Here is a 22030-nt window from a genome sequence, read left to right as displayed (position 1 = left end):
ACCCACAAATACAACCATAATCTAGGTTATCTCTAAAAAGGACTCCAAGATCTCTGACTTATGCAAATCAGCAATACCCACATTCAACCAATCAGAGGAGAGATGAGTCCTTGGGTGAGAGACGCTCTTTTTCGCAGAAGGTCTTGTTTCCTCCCAGGGGTGAGGTGCATTTTCATTCGCCAATTAATACGTAGGTGGCCTCGGGGTAGCGTGACCCACAAAAACATTTGGCTGATCTCTTGTTTGGGACTTCTGACTTCTAAGCTAAAACTCTGATCTGTGATTGACGGGACATGTTTTTGTTTTTGCCATCGTTGAAACATGCTGATGAAGCAGTTAAGATTTAAGAATTCGTGACTTTGGGTTTAAATTTTGTTTGCCACTACCCGAGGCGTTCACACCTTTACATTAAGTAGCGATGCCACAGTGACTTTGACGTTCTGAGAGAGAGAGGGAAATATTGCAGCGGTATGGATCGAGCAACAGTAAACAAATATAATAACATCTGGGGGTTTTGTACTGATAGGAATATAGGGGGTGCATTCGGTTTGAGCATTTCTTTTTTCTCCCCTATTGTCTCATGTTATTTTGTATGTTTGTTTGTTAGTTAAGAACAAGGGGATATAAACGCTGAGCTGGCAACAGCCAATCTCTCTCATTCAAACATTGGTTTAACGTCTATGGTTATGAATTGTACAAATCAAGAAATGGTGATTCAGTAACCAGACAATATTTATTCTAGTCATTGTGAAAACAATGGTTAGCTGGTAGGATTCGAACCCACAACTTTGTGATTGCAAGTCCTGCAGTCTTACTACTTGACCATGGTGACCACTAGTGCTCTTGGATTTATAACATAATTTTTAAAATAAACAAATGTGTTGTTTAATTGATTGTGTCAGAATTTTTTCTTCTTCAATTGAATAACTTTTGTAATCTGGAGAGTCAAGCCGAAAGATTTTCAAATTTGACTCGACTCGTTTCTCCTCTCATGGCCCCCTTCGTAAGTTCTCCTTTTAGAATATTAATTTCCACGGGACAAAAATGCAACAGACACACCTGCCTTTATATAAATCTAAATAAATTGTGGTCGAGGAACCATGTATGAACTCGGCGGGAGAGAGAGAGAGAGAGAGAGAGAGCTGTCTTGTGTCTACAGTTAATGCGGCAAGCAGTCACGTTCAGACTGTCTGCTTGACTTTTATGCGAGTTCCACGCCTGTGAACTACTCCAAGCCTCAGATAGATGAACCGTAATGATAGCCATTCAATTTGGGTGTATGATTTATGAACAGTCTGGAGTCTGATGATGTTCCTTTTTTCTTTTCTCCACAATGTTGTCGACTTCTCTGTGATGTCTTGTAGGAATGCCTGCAGGGCACTGTGGGGTCCCTTTATCAGGGTTTCATACATTTCAGCTCAAAGGCACTGGACACTATTGGTAATTACAAATTACTCAAAATAAGTGTTAGCATAAAAACTTACTTGGTAAAGAGCATTGGAGACCTGTTGTTAGTATAAAACATTGTGAGAAACAGCTCCTTCTGAAGTAACATTGAGAACGAGGTAATTTCTCACTCAAATAAAAGACTTCAGGCCTGGAACTTTTTATAAGGCATCTGAAAGTACACAAATATTGTGCAACAAGGGTGTTTTTTCTTTTAATATTCTCTTTCAACTTCGATGACCAGTTGTGTCAAAATTTTCACAGGTTTGTTATTTTATGCATATGAAGGATACACCAAGTAAGAATACTGGTCTTTGACAAATGACCAAAGGTGTCCAGTGACTTTAACAGACTGGAATCTGATGCCATTTTTATTTTTTACTTTCGACAATGTTGTCACTTTCTCTGTGATGTCTTTTAGCAATGCCTCCAGGGCGCTGTGAGGTCCCTTTCAGGTTCCATAATTTCTGGTCTCTCTGTAAATAAACCGAGTGAAATAATGTAGTATCAATTTGCGGAGGCCAAAAGGCATTGTTGATACTGGCATCCGGAATGTTGTAAATGTTAGTCTATGATGCATGATCAGTAATGATTGACAAACTCTTTGTCCAAGGCAATTACTTTTAAGAAGTGTGAGTGCAGTTGCCCCCTAGGAGTGCAAAAATAAAGCAAATGGATTTTGCTTTTAGCAGTTTTTTAAAGATGTTTTCCATGTGCTTTCTGCACTACTGGCTAGGCTTCGGATTGAAGATACCCAAGCCTACAGCCGTATGGACTATAAAAGGGGTAACCCTGTTTCAGCCCTAGGAGTAGTTGGCAACGGCCTTTGGAATAAAATAATTGTAGCCCACACCTTGAAGCGGCCTTCAGGCCTTGTGTGTTCGGCGACCTGCATACAAAACAAAATAAAAAATATAAAAAAACTAATTTTTACCAAAAGGTACATCTCATTTTTAGTAAATTAGATACTAATTAATTTCATAGCGAATGAACAAGTTGTGACAGGATACATAAATGTTTTTAAAAAATGTTTAAATGGGGAAAAATAAATTTGATTCACAAACGAAAATGAACTACCTATACTTATGTGGCATACATGTTATGTAAGATATTTCAGAATAAAAATATTGACAAAATGGGGAGATTGACAACATAGGGCTAGATAGCTCAGTTGGTAGAGCGGCAGCATGTTAAACTGGAGGTCAGTGGTTGACATCCCACTCAAATCATTTTTTCTTTGTTCAACCTAAAATCATGTTTGAAAATAGTGACAGGAGTTTTTTTACTATTTTTTTTCATGACTCCGTCAACCAATTAAGCTAATTGACATTCACAAGTTTGTTTTTTCATGGATATGTTGGTTAAAATAAAGTTTGAATACTGGTTTTTGACAGTTTCTAAGTGCTTTAAACTGTCAAATTTAAAAGGGAAAACACTTTGATTAAGAAGTCGTTATTTAACAGGCATGCAACTTTCAGCTGATCAGCTGATTTCCTCTTTTTCTTTTCAAAACAGTGCCATAGAAAACTGAAAAACACTGTACAAAAGTAACGTGTGATCCGCCATTTTCCGTTCTTTTTTTTGCAATTAGAAAATGTCTGATTCAAAAAAGTACAAGTGGATAAACTGTGTTTGACCTCAAAATAGGCTGATTTATGATGGATTAATTTTCACAAATAGCCTTTAGTTAGATATGCCACACTGACGTTAGCATGTGCCATAATATTATTCTAACGGTGTTTGTTTTACCAGGCCCCTAACATTTGTTTCTCTAGCACTGTGTGTGTGGGTGGAGAGATGTCCAAGTAAATGCATGAACTTTGTCGAATCTAACAGGAATGCAGTGAGGGAAACGTTGTTTTTGTTAGTCCACTGCGCAGAACTGACTCTCTTGTTTACCCTAGGATTTGAACCCAGATCCACAGAAGTGAATGGTGTACATGTCTCTTTAAAGGCACTGAACACTATTGGTAATTACTTGTTAGCATAAAAACTTACTTAGTAATGAGCAATGGTAAGCTGTTGATAGCATAAAACATTGTGACAAATGGCTCCCTCTGAAGTAACGTAGTTTTTTAAAGAAGTAATTTCTCATTTAAATATTTGAATTTGATTTTGAGACCTCAGAATTAGATTTTGAGGTCCCGAAATCAAGCATCTGAAATTACACAACTTCTTGTGACACGGGTGATTTTCTTCCACTATTATCTCGCAACTTCGATGACCAATTGAGTTCTAATTTTCACAGTTTTTTTTGTGTGTGCATATGTTGAGATACACCAAGTGAGAAGACTGGTCTTTGACAATTACCAAAGGTGTCCAGTGTCTTTAAGACAATCGATCCTGGAACATCTCCCTGTTTGTAGTATGCATACCTGTAGGATTATGCCAGATTGAAGTGGCTTGCAGACATATTTGCTTGATATAAACACATTTGACGTCAAGGGGGATTGTCAAAACATAGCGTGCATTTTTGATGTATACAAACAAGGAAAATTTGATGCGTAGACATGTTGAGAATTATCACAAATTTCACTTTCAAAGAATTGAAATATTGGGATGAGCCGAGGCTGAATTCTGAATGATAAGCCGATAACATTATCAGACATAAGGAAAGTCCCAAATGGGGTGAAACATTTCATTAGAATGAGCTGAACTTTGTCAAAAGCAGAACTGAAATTTGCTAGCATTTGTTTCTCCTGATTTTGGGATTTTGTAATCTAATAAATCTCTTTCTGCCTTATCAGCTTTATTTAAAGGGTGTGTATTTACCAGGCCTTGAGTTTCGTTCTTGAAGGGGCACAGCAATTTTCCTCTGGTAATGGGAAAAAGAAAGAAAAAATTGAATTGGGAAAAAAAAATAATAAATTGTATTGGAATTTTGCAAATCAGCAAAAGCACAGGGCACCACTGCAATTGCTGTGGGTGCCGTGGGGTATTTCAAGAAATGGTATTTATCTCAGGTATTTGAGGGTCTATTAAAGGCACTGTGGACACCGCTCAAAATAATTGTTAGCATAAAAACCTTTTTGGTAATGAGTAATGGAGAGCTTTTGGTAGTATAAAACATTGTGAGAGACAGCTCCCTCTGAAGTAACGTAGTTTTTGAGAAAGAAGTAATTTCTCACTAAAATATTTGAATTGAATGTGAGACCTCAGCTGCAGTCTCGAAATCAAGCATCTGAAAGCACACAATTTGTGCGACAAGAGTGTTTTTTCTTCCATTATTATTGTGCAACTTCGACAACCAATTGAGCCAAAATTTTCACAGGTTTGTGATTTTGTGCATATGTGGAGATACACCAAGTGAGAAGACTGGACTTTGACAATTATTAAAAGGTGTCCAGTGCCTTTAAATGCTATTTTCTGGGATTTGAGGGTATTTTTGTGGAGGATTGGTACTGGTAGTGGTGAGCTTTCAGATTGGAATAAAATCAATGTCCAACCTTGTAGTTTGTCTTCTAACATTCTAATAAAGTATAGTCCACTCGTTTTATGATCTTGTAACCTGAGCCATCTGGTCAGCTTCCAACCGTTCAATTTTTTTTCCCAAACGCAACTCCAGGAACTGAAGTATTCCCTCCTAAACCCATAAGTGTTGATCTTGGATTTAGAAAGCATTAGTAGTGAACTCTTAAAGGCACTGGACACCTTTGGTATTATTGTCAAAGACCAGTATTCTAACTTGGTGTATCCCAACATATGCAGAAAATAGCAAACCCGTGAAAATTTTTGCTCATTTGGTCGTCGAAGTTGCAAGAGAATAATGAAAGAAAAAACGCCCTTGTTGCACAGCTTTGTGTGCTTTCAGATCCAATAAATAAAATGCTCCAATAAATAAAATGCTTCAGGCCTGAAGTCTTTTTTTATTTGAGTGAGAAATAACCTCTTTTTAAAAACCATGTTACTTCAGCGGGAGCCTTCTTGCACAATGTTCTTTCAACAGCTCTCCCGTTACCAAGTAAGATCTAATGCTAACAATTAATTGAGTAATTACCAAACGTGTCGAGTGCCTTTAAGCGTTGGCAGTGCCAGAGGAAGCCACGAGTCTTCCAATGAAGAAGAGGCACTAACGGTACAAGAAGAGGTACTTGAAGACAAGAGCAATTGTCATAGAAAACATCTTGAGACATCAAGGAGCAATGTCCGAAACGGGGTTGGGGTCAGGCTGATGGACAATCCACAGCTGAAGAAAGTACAGCAAATGTTTTATAGGAACTGGACACTATTGGTAATTACTCAAAATAATTGTTAACTTTAAATCTTACTTGGTAATAAGCATTGGAGAGCTGTTGATAGTATAAAACATTGTGAGAAACGACTCCCTCTGAAGTAACATTGTTTTTGAGAACGAGGTAATTTCTCACGCAAATATAAAAGACTTTAGGCATCCTAAAGCACACAAATTTGTGCAACATGGATGTTTTTTTATTATTCTTTTGCAACTTTGATGACCATTTGAGTCCAAATTTTCACAGATTTGTTTGTTATGCATACACCAAGTGGGAATACTGGTCTATGACAAGTTATCAAAGGTGTCTAATGTGCACAAACTTTATGCTTTGTAATGTGTGTATGCTGGGCATTACCGTTCTTATTATTTATATCGGTTAATTGATTATTTTTTTTGGATTAATAATTACATTTATTAATTTTGCATGCTTCTTGTATTGCAAAAAATACAGGAAGATAAACCTGTAATTGGAAAATACAGACTGAGAAAATTTTCATGCAGAAACGTTTCTAAGATTGAAACGTTCTTTAATCCCTCTCTCTCTCTCTCTCTCTCTCTCTCTCAAAAACCACATTCCTTAGAAGGGAATAGTTTCTCAAAATGTTTTACATTATCGACAGCTACAGTGTTTCTTACCAAGTAAGTTGTTATGGTAATTACTTTTGGAGTAATTACTAAAGGTATACACTCCCTTTAAAGCCATTGGACACTTTCGGTAAACAGTATTGTCCAAGGCCCACACTTCGTGTATCACAACTTATATATCAAATAACAAACCTGTGAAAATTTAGGCTCAATTGGTCATCGGAGTCGGGAGAAAATAACGGGAAAACCCACCCTTGTTTCCGCACGTTTCGCCGTGTCATGACAATGTGTTTAAAATAAATCCGTAATTCTCGATATCGAGAATCGATATTGTTTTACTGTTTTCTCAAAAAGTAAAGCATTTCATGGAATAATATTTCAAGAGAAGTCTTTCACCACTACCTTCTGTAAACCCTGTAAGTTATTTGTAAATCTGTGAACTTTTTTTTTCTTTTTTTTTCTGTACCGAATGGGTCCAATTGCTTTAAAGTGTTCTCCTTACTGTTACTCCGTTTATTCTTTGTCTCTGTTGATTAAACATTTAAGACATCGCAGCATTCTTGTTGACACGGCTATGAAAAAAAGAGCAAAGAATTGTTTGAAAGTTCATTGGGGTGGCCTTCCTCCCGTTGATTTCCCTGGTGTGAAAGAGGACTAGAATTGCCAATTAAGAGTGAGCTTGACAGCTCTATAGAAACACATGGTGAACGTGTGAGAACCCAACTTGCCAGGGGTGAAGGGATATCAGCACGCACCCTTGGACTGTCAGAGGACGCTTCTCTATGATAGAGGGAAGACAGGGGGGGGGGGGGGTTGAGAGAGAGTATGTGGATGCAAGTAAAGGGGGGTGAGGATGATGCTACTTGAGTGCCCTACTTACATGGACAATATTGAATCTATGGGTCAGAGCTTGGGATTGGGGATGGATAGGGGTGTGTGGGCCGGGGCTTTGGCATTAAGAAGAGTATCGGATTCAACATTTAGATTGTCCCCTCTGGAGATAAAAAAGTACGGGTATGTGAGGGAGGGTACTTAAAACTGTGCTGCGGAAATAAACTTGTCCAAATTGGCCACTTACAGTAGTTTGACATTCGTCCCTCTAGCTAACACCCCCCCACTGCCCTGTTGGGGTGGAGATGGGGTGGGAATGGGATGGGTGGGGTAAGGGCTTTCTGTGGCGGGATTCATTATTAAAATGTTCTTATCGATTCATATTAAGTATTAATTTGGGGGGGGGGGGCAGTGTGTAGATTCGACATTAAAAGAGAATCAAATTAAACATTTGGATTGTCCACTCTGGAGATAACAAGTAGGAGTATTTGAACTATGTCGGGGATCGTAGACAGGGTTGTAGAAAGAATAAGCTTGACAAATGCCCCTGGGGATGTACACCGTGTGGATGGAGATAGGTTGCAGATGGGGTGGGAACTGGGACAGGGTGTTGTGAGGACCTTCTGGGTAAGGTGAGGGCTTTCTGTTTTGGGAGTTATACGTGTGGGGGGCCTCAATCAACACCATTAAATGTTTACATAAATAATTTTCACTTCATCATTTCTTTTTTGAAAACAAAAACCAAAAAATGTTCTGTTTACTTTTTAAAAATATTTTTTTAGGTGTGTGTGGGGGGGGGGGGGTAGTATAAAACAAAATCAACGGGTGATTTGCTGGCCTGCCACATTAATCATTCATCAGCTCATCAGCCTCTTGACCAGGCCATCGTGTTGTCATGGCAACACCCAGCAGGATGAGGCAGAGCGTCTACAGCCCAAAGATAGATTGCATCGTGTCGGCTTGTTGATCACTATCAATATTAGCTTTTCCTGCTCAAAATAGGAGCGAAAAAAGGAAGGGGATGAATGAAAAGAAGAAAGAAAAAAAACTCAAACATCCACAAAGACTTTCCAAGTACTACATGATGAGTAGGATTTGAAACTTTGCATGGTGGAAATATGATATTGACCCATTTGACCTGACGTCATCATCAGAATAATCTTGGATGCTCCATTTTGGTAGTCAATGTCAACGTGTGTTATTCAGTTAAGTGCGCATTTTTAGGCGACGCGGCGTTTACACGTAAACCTATTGACCACCAACATGGTGACCGTGGCATCAGTCGCCGCGTGTGACGCGCCTGCAAGGGGTCAATAGAAAGGTTTGTGGTAACACCATGTAATGACAATCTCTAAATGAGTTGGGGTGGTTCTGAAAAGAATCGTAGGTTTCATCTTGACATGTCGATCAGTATCGTCTTCTGGAGAAGAAAAATGTTGTTTTTTCTCCCCTGTTCTCCTGAAGACAATCGGAGCATACTGATCGAAATGTTGTGTTGAAACCAAACCTAGGGTTCTTTTCAGAACCACTCCAACTAAATTAGAGATTATCATTACATGATGTGACTGCAAAACTTACTATATAAAGTACTTCATGTATAAAGTGACATTGATGGCAAGATACAACAGGGAGGGGGGGGGGAACCCCTGTGTTAATTATCGACCCTCCCTTGAAACAAGAAGGACGTAAATCTTCCCCATTTTCCTTTCTTTCTTTTTTTACCAAGAAGAACCTCAGGGTTTTGACGAAAATGTCATCCAGGAGGCAGTTACTCAGAATTTGACATCCTATGTTTTTTTAATTTTTTTAAACAGAATTTTCTTTTTTAATTTGACCATCTAGCTGACTGTGACCAAATGAAGGCTTTTATACTTTCTTATTTATTGATTGTATTTCTGTGTGGGCTTTCCTATCCATTGATTTATTGTGTTTGTGCAGGTTCTAGTTTTTTCTATTCACATTTGACATTATATTCCACCCCCAGGTTGTTCAACTGGATTTTGATTACTGTTTTATTTGCAATAGATTATTGATTTTTAAAGGCCTGGACACATTTGGTAATTGTCAAAGACCAGGGCCCAATTTCATAGAGCCGCTAAGCACACAAATTTTGCTGAGCGAAATTTTGCCTTGATAAAAACAGGATTACCAACCAAATTTCGACGTAATTTTCAGGATAAGCAAACAACAGCTGAAAACCAGTAACAAACAATATGTAACAAATGGACATTTTGTCAGTAATCCTGTTTTATCAATGCAAAAATGTCATGCTAAGCAAAATGTTTGTGCTTAACAGCTCTATGAAATTGGGCCCAGTATTCTCACAATAGTGTATCCCAACATAGGGCTAAAATACTGTGAACATTTGGACTCAATTGGTCATTGAAGTTGCAATAAAAATAGACAAAACCAACAATTTCAAATCACAAATTTGTGTGCTTTCAGTTACCCAATAAATGACTTCAGGCCTGACGTCTTTGAATATTTGAGTGAGAAATAACCTCTTTCTCAAAGACTTGTACTTGAGAGGGAGTGGTTTCTCACAATGTTTTATACTATCAACAGCTCTCAATTGCTCGTTGCCGAGTAAGTTTTTATGCTTTACAACTATTTTGAGCAGTTGCCAATAGGGTCCACCAGTGCCTCTAAAGATAGTGTCAACATTTTCATTGAATTTTTGTAATCCTTTATAAATGTAGATGTATATTACAACAAAACTAACAATTTCAATTCAAAAGGCGGTCGTGTTTTTGAGATATCGCCGAAAATCCGCAGCAGTTTACTCTCTGAATGTAAAAGAGTGAAAAAACACCACTCTTTACATTTTGAGTTGTCCCTCATATGGCTCTTTAAAAAGAGTGGTGGTTATTTCACTCTTATAGAGGGGTTTCACTCCAGGACAGAGTGAAAAATCACTCAAAAAAGATGCAAACTTCAATCTAAAAGAGTGGAAGACCACTTGAAAAAGAGTTGTCCTTCATATGGCTCTTCACATTAAGAGAGTAGTCTGTTTGGAATGCACAATCTTAGAAACCTTTGCGACAGTAAAGTTTCTTAAATTCAACTTTTAGGGGGATGAAAACAGATATCTTGTTTCAAAACCTCATTTCTTTTAAGTGAAATGGTTCTAAAAATGCTTTATACTATCCAAAGCTGCTGTACTAACCAAGTTAGTTTTTATTGTCATTAATTTCAGAGTGATTGCCAAACGTATACCTTCCATTTAAAGCCATTGGACCCTTTCGGTAAACAGTATTGTCCAAGTCCCACACTTCGTGTATCACAACTTATATATAAAATAACAAACCTGTGAAAATTTAGGCTCAATCGGTCATCGGAGTCGGGAGAAAATAACGGGGAAAACCCACCCTTGTTTTCGCACGTTTCGCCGTGTCACGACTAGTGTTTACTATAAATCCGTAATTCTAGATGTCAAGAATTGATAATTGTTTTTATGTTTTCTCAAAAAGTAAAGCATTTCATAGAATAATATTTCAAGAGAAGTCTTTTACCATTACCTTCTGTAAACCCTGTTATTGTTATTTGTAAATCTGTGATTTTTTTTTTTGTGTTCCGAAAGTGTATAATGGCTTTAAGTAACTGTGACATCACACTTTACACTTTGCTTTAGCAATTATACTTTGCTTAGCAATTAAAGATTGATACGTACAGTTAAGATCAATCTTAACTCTTTATGAAATCAAGCCCAGGGGTGGATTTCACAAAGTGTTAAGACTGGTCTTATCTCGAGTTGGGACGAGTTACTCGTCTTAACTTTGGACTAGCCTTAAGTTTTAATATCTCCTAGGACTAGTCCTTATTTGTGCAACAATGGTGTTTTTTCCATTTTTCTCTTGCATATTTGATGACCAATTGAGCCAAAATTTACACAGCTTTGTTATTTTATGCATATGTTGGGATACACCAAGTGATAACACTGTTTAGGACTAGTCCTAAAAGAATAGGCCTAAGTTAGGACTAGTACTGGACTAGTCCTAAGTTAGGACTAGTCCTAAGTTCTTTGTGAAATCGACCCCTGTTCCACTAACATGGACTCCTTTCAAATTGCCTATTTTTCAAAACGGACAGTAACTTGTGTCACCCACCCGTAATGAGGGCATATCCTCCAGTTGAAGCTTTGTAAACTGCTAGCTCTGCCCTCAGGAAATATCGTAGCTTTTCGGAGCATGTAGTGTTTATATATAAGTATTGCTGTGGCCCTATAAAGGCATTCACCATTTCACCTCAAGACTTCTTAAAAACGCATGTGTTGACAATCACACAGTTCATTTGTAGGCAAATCGGAAGCGAGTTTGATCACTTTATACTGTATGGATGACCCAGAAAAACTGTTTGACTTTCCCTCCCCCTCAGGAGAAAGAGGCAATCCTCTTTTTTCTTTTCCTTTTTTTTCTTCTCATGCGAACTGATTTGGTTTACACTCTTCAGTCGTGGTGATTTAATATTAATTGTAACTGTCAGTGTAACAGCCTCGTTGAAACGCTGAGGGGGTTGCAAAATGCGGACAAAGTAAATATTGCTGTTGTCTGATGACTCTGGAAATGCTGGGTCGCCCCAATATCGGGTTCGACTGTAATGTGCCTCAGCTGCCACTAATTGCTTGTAATTGCGAGCGCCAAATAAAAAAATAAACACGCCCCGGAGCACGGCTGCACGGATGCAGGTACATGGACTGCGTTTCAGAAAGATTATGAACTTTTATATGATATTATCGTGAATTTTGTTTGATTGATAACAAATGTGATTAGGACATGGTTTGTATCGTTTAAAGTTGTTCATATGTTTTTGTTTATCACGCTTTGTTTACCTCTGCGGCAAGTGACCTCACGTACAATAAACCCACGCACGTTTTCGTTAACCCGGTTTATTGAAGACTCCTTTTTCTCCAAATGTTGGCAATCAACATTGTATTTGTGCACAAAATCAAACTTGAAAGTTGCATTTAACTCTTTCACACACACCGACTGGTCACTAGCCACTGGTTTAAATCCCTTCAGAAAAATAGATCTGAAACGAATAAAAGATTGCACGACCACAAATGATAAGAGTGAGGATGCCTTGCAAAAACAATTAATGTGTCCATGTGATCAATTTACGCAAATAAATGTTTTCATTTTTAATTTGTTTTAAAAAATGTCTTTGACTGGGGAAGATTACAGATTACAAAGTTCATTAATATTAGCTTGGCCCAATTTCATAGAGCTGCTTAAGCACAAAACGTAGCTAAGCATAAGAAAATTATGCTTGCCAGAAAAGGTTACCGGCCAAATTAACAAGTAAAACATTTGTGATTATTTTTTGTTTGTTTAGTTATATTCTCTGCTGAAGCAGTTCTATTAAATTGGGACCTGGGGTGGCTTAGGTTTAAAATAATTTCTGCTCCGCTCATGATAAACTGAAATGAAAAATACTCCTTAGAGAGTGCGTGAAATCCATAGATCAGTGGGCACCCAGCTTTATATACTTCCCCCTCCCTTTGACAAACAGCATAGTGGTCCCCCCCCCCTTACATTCACAAATTACACCAAGGAAGCGCTATTGAGTCTATTTCATTCACTTACCCAAATAGCCACTACTTATGCATATTTCATAGCCGATAGGCTAATTCGCTAGAAAAATTGACAACCAGAGGGCGCCCTCTCGCGCCCACTCAGCATGCTACGCAGTAGCTCCGCCAAATACGTCCTTCTTTTTCTAGCGAGCGTACGTGGTAGACGTGAGTTTTTTTCCACCCTCTTGCTTTAGCTAGAGTACTTGTACGTTCGCTTTATTCCTATAAGATTACAACCAGTTCATTAGTAGAGTTTTCAGTCATTTTGAGTGACATTTGGAAGAGCCCGAGGCATTTTTCTGTTACACTTATCCTCCGAATTCTTGAGAATTATTGCATGATTTGCTAAGATATATATTCTGAATTCTGTTGAGACCCGAGCGCTAGTAGCACTCAGGGTTCTCGGGGATCGAGTGCATCCCCTTACCTTATTTTCCAAGTGTATATATGGAAGTGCTGTTGAATTTACCCCTAGCATTGGATCATCGCCATTGATCCTCCTGATAAATGTGCAGCATTTAACACCTATTTGTCATGTCCCCCCCAACCCCCCCCTCGAGTCAATCCATTCTGCGAAACACCAGCAGATGCTCACTCTCTCTATGCCCTCTCTTCTCCTCCTGCCTCGCCATCCATATGCCATTATCCTGCGGAATTGATTTATAAATTGTGCCGGGGAGAAAGTGATGATCGCTGAGCTATGATGGCCTCCCTAAACTACGATTCACCCTCTTCAGTGAATCATTGGTTGTAGTACGGACATGAAGTACCGTTTCGTCTGTTGTTCATCCACCAATCCTTAGTCAGGAAGTAGCGACGCAGACTGCACGAGAAAGGGTCTTGTAGGAGGGGGGGGGGGTTGGGAGGGCCACAAGATCTGGGATGCAGACTGTACAAGAGAGGGTCTTGTAGGGGGGGGGGGGGTAGGAGGAGGGACACGAGATCCGGGAGCGATGGAAATTATACCCACCGTCAAGCCAGCTCTTGGCAACCGTGCTACAATTCGTTGATCTGCTGGGAGTTTGAAAATTGCGACGAGCTTCCTCATCATCGATAAGAAGTATCAATTGGAATCACTATGGTTACCAGGCCGACAATGCTGTTATCCCACAATCGTGCAATTTTGATAAAGGAGCTCGAAGCTTCGGGGCATACTTGTTTGATCTTCAAAGAATTGGTTATAAATTGATGTTCGCCAAGAAATAGTATTTCAAAGGGAGTGGGGGAAACGGTGTCTCTAGATTCTGGCCACTTTCGGACACTCTTCTTTAATGATTTCTTTTTGGATGGTTATTTTTGCACTGATTTATTGTAAGGTTTTATCTTATCGTAAGACTCCCATCAGGTTATTAATAAGTACTTATTTTTGGTCATGTTTTGTTTGTATTTGAGAAATGCAAACTTTTTAATAAGAGAAACTATAAATAAATAGTAAACTTGCGGGTACAACCATGTGTAAATCTCTTAGGGTGAGTGTTGGCTCTGAAAAGAGCCGGTTGGGTCTCGACGTTTCGAACAGTATACTCTGCTCGTCTTGTACCCGCAAGTTTACTATTTATTTATAGTTTCTTCGTATTTCTCCACACCATGCAAAGCTCCAAACAATACAAACTTGTTAATGTATATATATGTCTAGAAACAGTTTGCCCTCCAGTAAACTTTCAAACAACTCAATCCCTCGTTTATAAATCACTGTCAAAAGTGCTTATTGCAGTAGATTCCCGCTCTAGAGGAAATTTAATTTGTTAGGCAAAGTACAAATTCCTGATGAAATAATCCCAGTGTAATGCTTGAAAGACCCGAGACATGCGCCAAGAACAACAACATGGTATTTCTATCTGTGGTAAACCAGCAGGCTATTAAATGATTAGAAGCATATGGAATTCCGCCAGGTGAAATGAGTGTTTAGACGACCCGTGCATCGGACTTGGGACGTCGGAAAGATCTAGCCCGTCACTCTCCGGTATCGGACTAGATTAAAGAAAAACAGAAAGGGGGTAGCTAGGGCTTCCTGATTCCCGACCATGCACCTGCAGATACAGACAAACTTGACGCTATTAAAATTAAAGAAGAAGAAGAAGAAGAAGAAGAAGAGGGGGAAAAGGGCCTAAGACTCTAAATGGATGGCAGTCCTCAGAAGGAAGTTTGTTTTTTCTATTCTTGATGGTTTGAAGATGAGATTTATGCTAATTGTTCACGCTCTACTTCCTTCATTTTGGGATAATAATGGCAGATTTTAAAGTAAGCAAGACGGAGAACTGTTTAAAGGCAGTGGACACTATTGGTAATTACTCAAAATAATTATTTTCATAAAACCTTTCTTGATTACGAGTAATGGGGTGAGGTTGATAATATAAAACATTGTGAGAAAGGGCTCCCTCTGAAGTGACGTACTGGTCGAGAAAGAAGTAATTTTCCACGAATTTGAGGTCTCAAAATCGAGCATCTGAAATCACACAACTTTGTGTGACCATGGTGGGACAAGGGTGTTAATATCTTGCAACTTCGACGACTGATTGAGCTCAACTTTTCACAGGTTTGTTATTTAATGCATATGTTGAGATATACACCAACTGTGTGAAGACTAGTCTTTGACAATTACTTATAGTGTCCAGTGTCTTTAACTCTTCAAGATTTTGTTTTGTTTTTCCCCGCTTGACTCTTACTAAGGGTGGGTTTAAATGTCTGAGCTGAATTGGAACGCAAGCAGCTTTTGGTAAATCCTCGGTATTATGTTGTCATTTTGTTTTCCGATTCTTGTAAGGCTTCAGAACAGAAATCCATTTGCCCTTTCTGAGACAGGTGGTGTTGGCTTCGTTACGTGATTTGGATAAAGCATCAGTCAAGTCTCTGGCAGTATTTCATATAGGCTGTAGGTTTATGTTCTTTACTGAAGCCTATTGGCACTCTATAAATAGGTCAGTTCAATTGTGGGGGGTTTCCCCTCCCTTTTGTTCAGCAACTACAGGGTTTGAAACTGTTTAAGCTATGCACTATTTAACAGATGTCAATTTTGAATTTTGTACAGACGTGGCAAATGTTATATATTTTTGTGTAGATTTTTTTGATAAGTAAAAAAATCTCAAAAATAATCTGATAGCTACATTAGTAGAGCACCGGCACATTAAATCTGAGGTCGCAGGTCGCTCTAGTAAGATTGATTTTGTTCATCCACAAATCATTTTTAATTTTATCTCAAGTTAGTTTCCCTTATGCTTTATTAAAGGAACATTACAGAATTGGTTTTTGCTTACAAAACAGTTGCTAGTAGTGTAAGCACTTTATGTAATCCACCATATACATAAACTGACAAACCTGTAGAAGTTTGAGATCGATTGGCCATCTGGGTCAAGAGAAAATAGTGAAAAACCGATTACACATTTTGCATGACATTGATGCAAAAAAAAAATGAATAAAGGAACTCAATTTTTTTTTTTATGTTCAGATATAGGGCCCTCATTGCGGAAGTGCAATCTTGTATTTTGCTCAGAGTGCCGGGCGAAGTTGTTAGTTCTTGGCAGGCCCGCCCGGCACCGCCTCATGTGGCACAACACTGCTTATATCAAATTTATTTAAAGATTCTTATCTTAAAATGGTTCTTATTGTGTTGTTTCTTTCAGTGTAACCCTGGACTGGGAACGAACATATTCTACAATCTGCTGTACCACGAGCCCATCAAGGTGATCATGTTAACTGCTTGTAGTATCGTGTCTTCAGCTGTTGCAGAGGCTGCTAGGATGTGGAACCTCATGGTGGTAAGCCTAAGAAAAAAAAAGTTTTTAAAAGCATACTCAAATACAAGGGCCCAATTTCATGGCTCTGCTTACAGCAAGCAAATAATCTATGCTTAAAGAAGCAGGGACTTCCACTCTTACTTCTGTACTTGGCGTGTATTTCACGGGTTAGCAAATAATTCTTGCCTGTGCGTGTACGTACTCCATATTACTAGGCACTCTTCGCTTACACACATAGTGCAGAAATTCGGCGCTTGCATAGAAAGCAAAGAATGGTGATCGTAAGCGCAGAATTCGTCAGTAAGCAGAGCCATGAAATTAGGCCCAGTTCCCTGACTTGGTGTTTCCTACATACGCATAAATTAACAAATCTGTGAACATTTGGGCTCGATCCGTCATCAAAGTTGATAATGAAAGAACAAAAAACATCATCCTTGTTGAGTGGGATTGTGTTCTGTCAGAAAGGTTTCATGCTTGAGGCCTCTCAGATTAAAGTTTCTTGGCTGAAAAATTACCCGCTTTCTCTAAAACTTTCTCTAGGCTCTACTCTTCTCTAGGCTCTACTCTAGGCTCTGCTTCAAAGGTAACTCATTTAGACCAACTCAAGTGAAAAGTAACTGCATTTCAAGAAGTTTGCTTGCTACTTTAATATCCCCCCCAAGTTTACACTCCACTCCCACATTGAAACCCCCTTTTATTTATTTATTTATTCTTTCAGGCTCTAAAAACATCACAAACACACAGCAGTAATAACAGAAAATGTAGGATTTAGAAACATTAGGAAAACACTGAGAGACATAACAAATCAAAAAGAAAAAGCAGACAGAAGCCTAGGGAATTCTGCACTTACGCCAAGTGTATTTCACGGGTAAGACGGGAGTGTGCGTGCATACTCCAAGTTACCAGGCATTCTTTGCTTACACATCTAGCGCAGAAATTCAATGCTTGCACAGTAAGCGGAGAATGGTGATTGAAGCCCAGAATTCGTCGGTAAGCTGAGCCATGAAACTGGTCCCAGCATACAAGCAAACAAATTACAGAAGCCTAAGGATTGCCCAAAAGCGAACCAAATCACTGTCCAAAGGGACAATCCCTGTCTATGTTAAAACTTTTGTTTGTCACTGGTGCGGCAATATATATTAAACTTGACAGTACGGAAAGCTCTCAATCAATCATGGAGGCAACAGAGGCGATTGCCTCCATGCCCCCTGGTCATTGCCTTGGTGCCCTTAAAATGCTCCAGTAAAAACTTACAATTTCCCCATTACGAAGGAGAAAATGCCTTGGGGTCCTTGCCCTTTCGAAGCATACAGGCCAGTGATGAGCTATAAAATAGCCAATGATTAAAGGGTTTGGGGTGGGGTTTTTTTGTAGGACACAAAACACAATGTCCACAGATTTACACTGAACTTACACAGTTTGAAGATAACGATGGTAGAAAGCTTCCCCTAAAATGTTACTTGCTGAGGTGCTGTAGTTTTTGAGAAATGAGTAAAACAAGTCAGGAAAATAATTTTCGTCTCCTAGTGAATTGAAAACTATTTTAGAAAATATTTTTCGTCTCCCAGTGAGTTGAAAACTATTTTAGCTTGTAAACTGATTTACCAGTTATTATCCTGACATGATTTTACTAATTTCTCAAAAACTACAGCACCTCAGCAAGTAATATTTGAAGGTAAGCTTTCTATTAGCATTATCTTCAAATGGTGTAAGTTTAATGTAAATCTGTGGACAAAGTGTTTTGTACCCAAATACTGCGAACGATTCAATATCATACTGTAAGGTGGTGTATGGTTCTTCATGTCATGAAGGACCGATCAACACAAAACAAATTATTGATGTCTGCAAATTACGTGTGAAGTCATGTCTAGTTAATGAATCTACAATTAGAACATATTGAGCTTCATTATTGATTGAAGTTTATTGGTGTTTAAATGGTGTGTAAAAAGCAAACGGCTAAGCAGCTAGAGTTGGACCCATTCAATAGACCCGGTTCCAATTTCATAAAGCTGTTTAGCAGAAGATTTTTGCTAAGCAAAAAATGCGTGGGGGATTAGTCGCAACAATGTAAACAATATGGAATGTTGTTTGGACCTGTTTTTGCAAAGCAAAATTTTCCTGTGCTTAGAAGGTTTCTTTGCTTACAGCTTTTTGAAGTTGGGCCGTGGGCCCAATTTCATGTCTCTAGTTACCATAAACAATAGCGCTTGCGGAAGCAGAGAATTCTGCACTTACGCTAAGCGTATTTCACGGGTAAGAAGGGAGTTTTGGCTTGTGCGCGCGATACTCCAAGTTACTAGACATTCTTCGCTTACACGTCTAGCGCAGACAATCAACGCTTTTACACTAAGCAGAAAATGGTGATTGAAAGCCCAGAATTTGTCGGTAAGCTGATCCATGAAATTTGGCCCAGCATACAAGCACACAAACTACCTAAGCTTAATAATTATTTACTTACCTGGAAAAGGTTACCATCAACCACACTATGATCTATTCTAGTTTTGACTGGTACCCTGCATGTTATTCCCACAGCCAGGGCCTACAAAAGCTGACAGCCTACAAAAAAAAAAAAACACTCCTCGTATTTTTTTGTTGAGGGTAAACCCCCCACTTTTTTTGGTTCTCCTTTTGTTTGGACTTGTTTTTTTAGCGAGCCATGAAATTCGGCCTAGCATAAAAGCACACAAACTACCTTAAGCATAAAAAAATATTTGCTCACCCAAAAGTGGTTATCATCAATCGCACCATGATATCTATTTTAGTTTTGACTGGTACCCTTTTAGTATATTCCTCAGCAAGAGCGGGATTGTCAGTTGGCGCTGTGCCTAGTGCCTACTAAAGCTGACGACCTTTAAAGAAAATTCACACTCCTTGCATATTTTTGACTAGTGTAGACCACTGACTTCTCTGCGTTTTCCTTTTGTTCGGACTTGTTTTTTTAGCCTCCGAGAAAGACTCTGCTAGGGTCGAAACATTTAGGCCATTAACTATTTTTTGCACTTGTTTTTTTTTTAGTAACGTCTCTGTTCGGTTTTGTGCATGAAAGCGAAGTGAAGACGTCTTTACTCTGTTTAAGCACTCAGATTCCTCTTGTTAAAAAGCCTTTGGTTTCAGCATATATATACCCCCTAGGCACACCCACATCCACACCAGATATTCCAACAGAGGCTCTGTGGACTTACCGAAAGCCTCGGACTAGCACAAACTTATTGCAAACCTCAATACATCGTAATGAAATCCATCGCTTTAAAAAGCACTATATGAAGTTGGCCTAGGGCCTATGGAGCACTGTCCCCTCGGGCCTTTGGAACACAAGTACCAAGGGGCTACTGTACACTTAATCTGGATTGCCCTCAGTCACAAGTTTTAAAGCAATATTTCCTCATTAATTCAGCGCGCTTTATCCGAACTTGCACAAATTGAGTCCAGAATGTTCCACACTTTTGTTGAAAATCCTGGGGAGATCCCTGATGGCATGCCTGGTTGATTGGGTAGGGGAGGGGGATTTCCCCCCCCCCCCCTGATCCATCATTAAAGGCACTGGACACTATTGGTAACTTCTCAAAACAATTGTTAGCATCAAAACTAACTTGGTACACGTGGTAGCGAGCAAAATGGACAGCTGTTGATAGTATAAAACATTGTTAGAAACGACTCCCTCTGAAGTAACAGAAAGAGGTAATTTCTAGTCTTTCAAATATTAAAATACTTTAGGCATTAAGCCTTTTATTATGCATCTGAAAGCACACAAATTTGTGTGACAAGGGTGTATTTTTTCTTTCATGATTCTCTTGCAATTTTGGATGACCAATTGAGTCAAAATTTTCACAGATTTGTTATTTATGAATATGTTGGGATACACCACGTAAGAATACTGGTCTTTGTCAATTACCAAAGATGTCCACATGTCGATTTCACAAAGAGTTAGGACTACTCCTAATTAGGACTAGTCCTAGGAGGTATCAAAAACGTATGGCTAGTCCTAAGTTAAGCCCGGTTCATACTTCCTGCGAATGCGAATGCGAAGCGAATTTGACGTGAATTTGACGTCACAACCCTCCTTTCGCAGCGATATTCGTGAGTGAGTTGAGTTGAACTGAACTGCTGCCAAATTTTCGTTGCGAATTTGTGATGTCAACATTCGTTTCGCATTCGCAGGAAGAATGAACTGGGCTTTAGGACGAGTAAGTCGAGATCTAGTCTTAACTCTTTGTGAAATCCACCCCAGTGCCTTTAAAAGGTCAGATCGTTTTGATGGAACATAATGTAGGCACGTCATTCATGCAGTAATGAGGCTCGTAACGAGGCTCGTCCACTCCTGATCACGTTCCTTTAGGAATCCATAGCCTCCAATCAATCCAGTTAGTCTTAATTTGATTGATGGGAAATTTATGGATTGAAACAGGAGACAACTTGTGTAATGGACGGTTAGGAAAAAGCCACATTGGCGTGACTGGGAAAGCATTGTGTCACTTCACATTATGGTCGGCTTTTTGTGTCTCTGTCTAAAGCTGTTGGCCCCACACAACATTCACAATTATCGTTTGAGCAACTGCATTTAAAGGCAGTGGACACTATTGGTAATTACTCAAAATAATTATTAGCACACAACCTTACTTGGTAACAAGTAATGGGGAGAGGTTGGTAGTACAAAACATTGTGAGAAACAGCTCCCTCTGAAGTGGAGTAGTTTTCGAGAAAGAAGTAATTTTCCACGAATTTGATTTCGAGACCTCAAGTTTAGAATTTGAGGTCTCGAAATCAAGCATCTGAAAGCACACAACTTCATGTGACAAGGGTGTTTTTTTATTTCATAGTAATCTCGGAACTCCGATGACCAATCAAGCTCAAATTTTCACAGGTTTGTTATTTTATGCATATGTTGAGATACACCAAGTGAGGAGACTGGTCTTTGACAACTACCAATAGTGTCCAGCGTCTTTAAAGGGTTTTGATACCTTTTGTAGATCAAGTTTGTGGCCAAGACATGAATCCCTACTCACTCTGCATGAAGATGTAACATAATTTTCCTGTAGAAATTTCAGCTTCATCCATTACGTTGTTAAGTGAATATCACAGAGCAAGTTGTCAGTTGAATCGCGTAAATCCGTACATGCTAAAATAATATTTGTCTCACTGAGACAAAAATTATTTTTGTGAATTATTTTGTACTCATTTCTCAAAAACTAAAGCAACCACAGCAAGTAATATTTTAAGGGAAGCTTTATCTTTAAACCGTGTAAGTTTAATGTAAACCTGTTGGCTGTTGTGTTTTGTGTCGTACAAAAAGAACTCAAACCCTTTAAGTAGTGTTGAATGTAGACTCTCGGTATGTGACTTGTAGATGTTGATTTGATCTTAAGTCGGTTATCTCCGTGACTATTCTGGATGGAGGCAGATTAATTGCATCTGTTCCACAATCAAGTTTGTGTTGGACACAATTGAACGCTTTTAGCTAGGGTTTCCATTTTGGTGGGAAAATCCGAGACAGCACGGTCTGTAGCTCTAAATGTTTACTGGACCAGAGCTTTTTTTTACAAGACCAAAATCAGAATGAGAAAAATACTTGCTGACACAGTTTAACATGCTCTAAATGTTTACTGCTCTAAATGTTTACTGGACCAGAGC

General features: G+C 38.9%; 2 protein-coding genes across 2 annotated transcripts in view; both read left to right on the top strand.

Moving 5' to 3' along the window:
- LOC139947869 (gamma-aminobutyric acid type B receptor subunit 1-like) overlaps positions 1–22030 on the top strand; it is a 223154-nt gene that overhangs the window by 85161 nt on the left and 115963 nt on the right. The window contains exon 2 of the mRNA XM_071945696.1: positions 16289–16423. Coding sequence (XP_071801797.1) covers positions 16289–16423 — 135 coding nt within the window. The remainder of the gene's footprint in view (positions 1–16288; positions 16424–22030) is intronic.
- Positions 1–22030, top strand: part of LOC139947870 (guanine nucleotide-binding protein-like 1) — a 395329-nt gene that overhangs the window by 339311 nt on the left and 33988 nt on the right. The window lies entirely within an intron of this gene.

The sequence above is a fragment of the Asterias amurensis genome, chromosome 15 (assembly GCF_032118995.1).
Source record: "Asterias amurensis chromosome 15, ASM3211899v1".
Lineage (NCBI taxonomy): Eukaryota > Metazoa > Echinodermata > Asteroidea > Forcipulatida > Asteriidae > Asterias > Asterias amurensis.
Note: the sequence above shows the minus strand (reverse complement) of the source record. Positions and strands in the feature narration are given on the sequence as shown.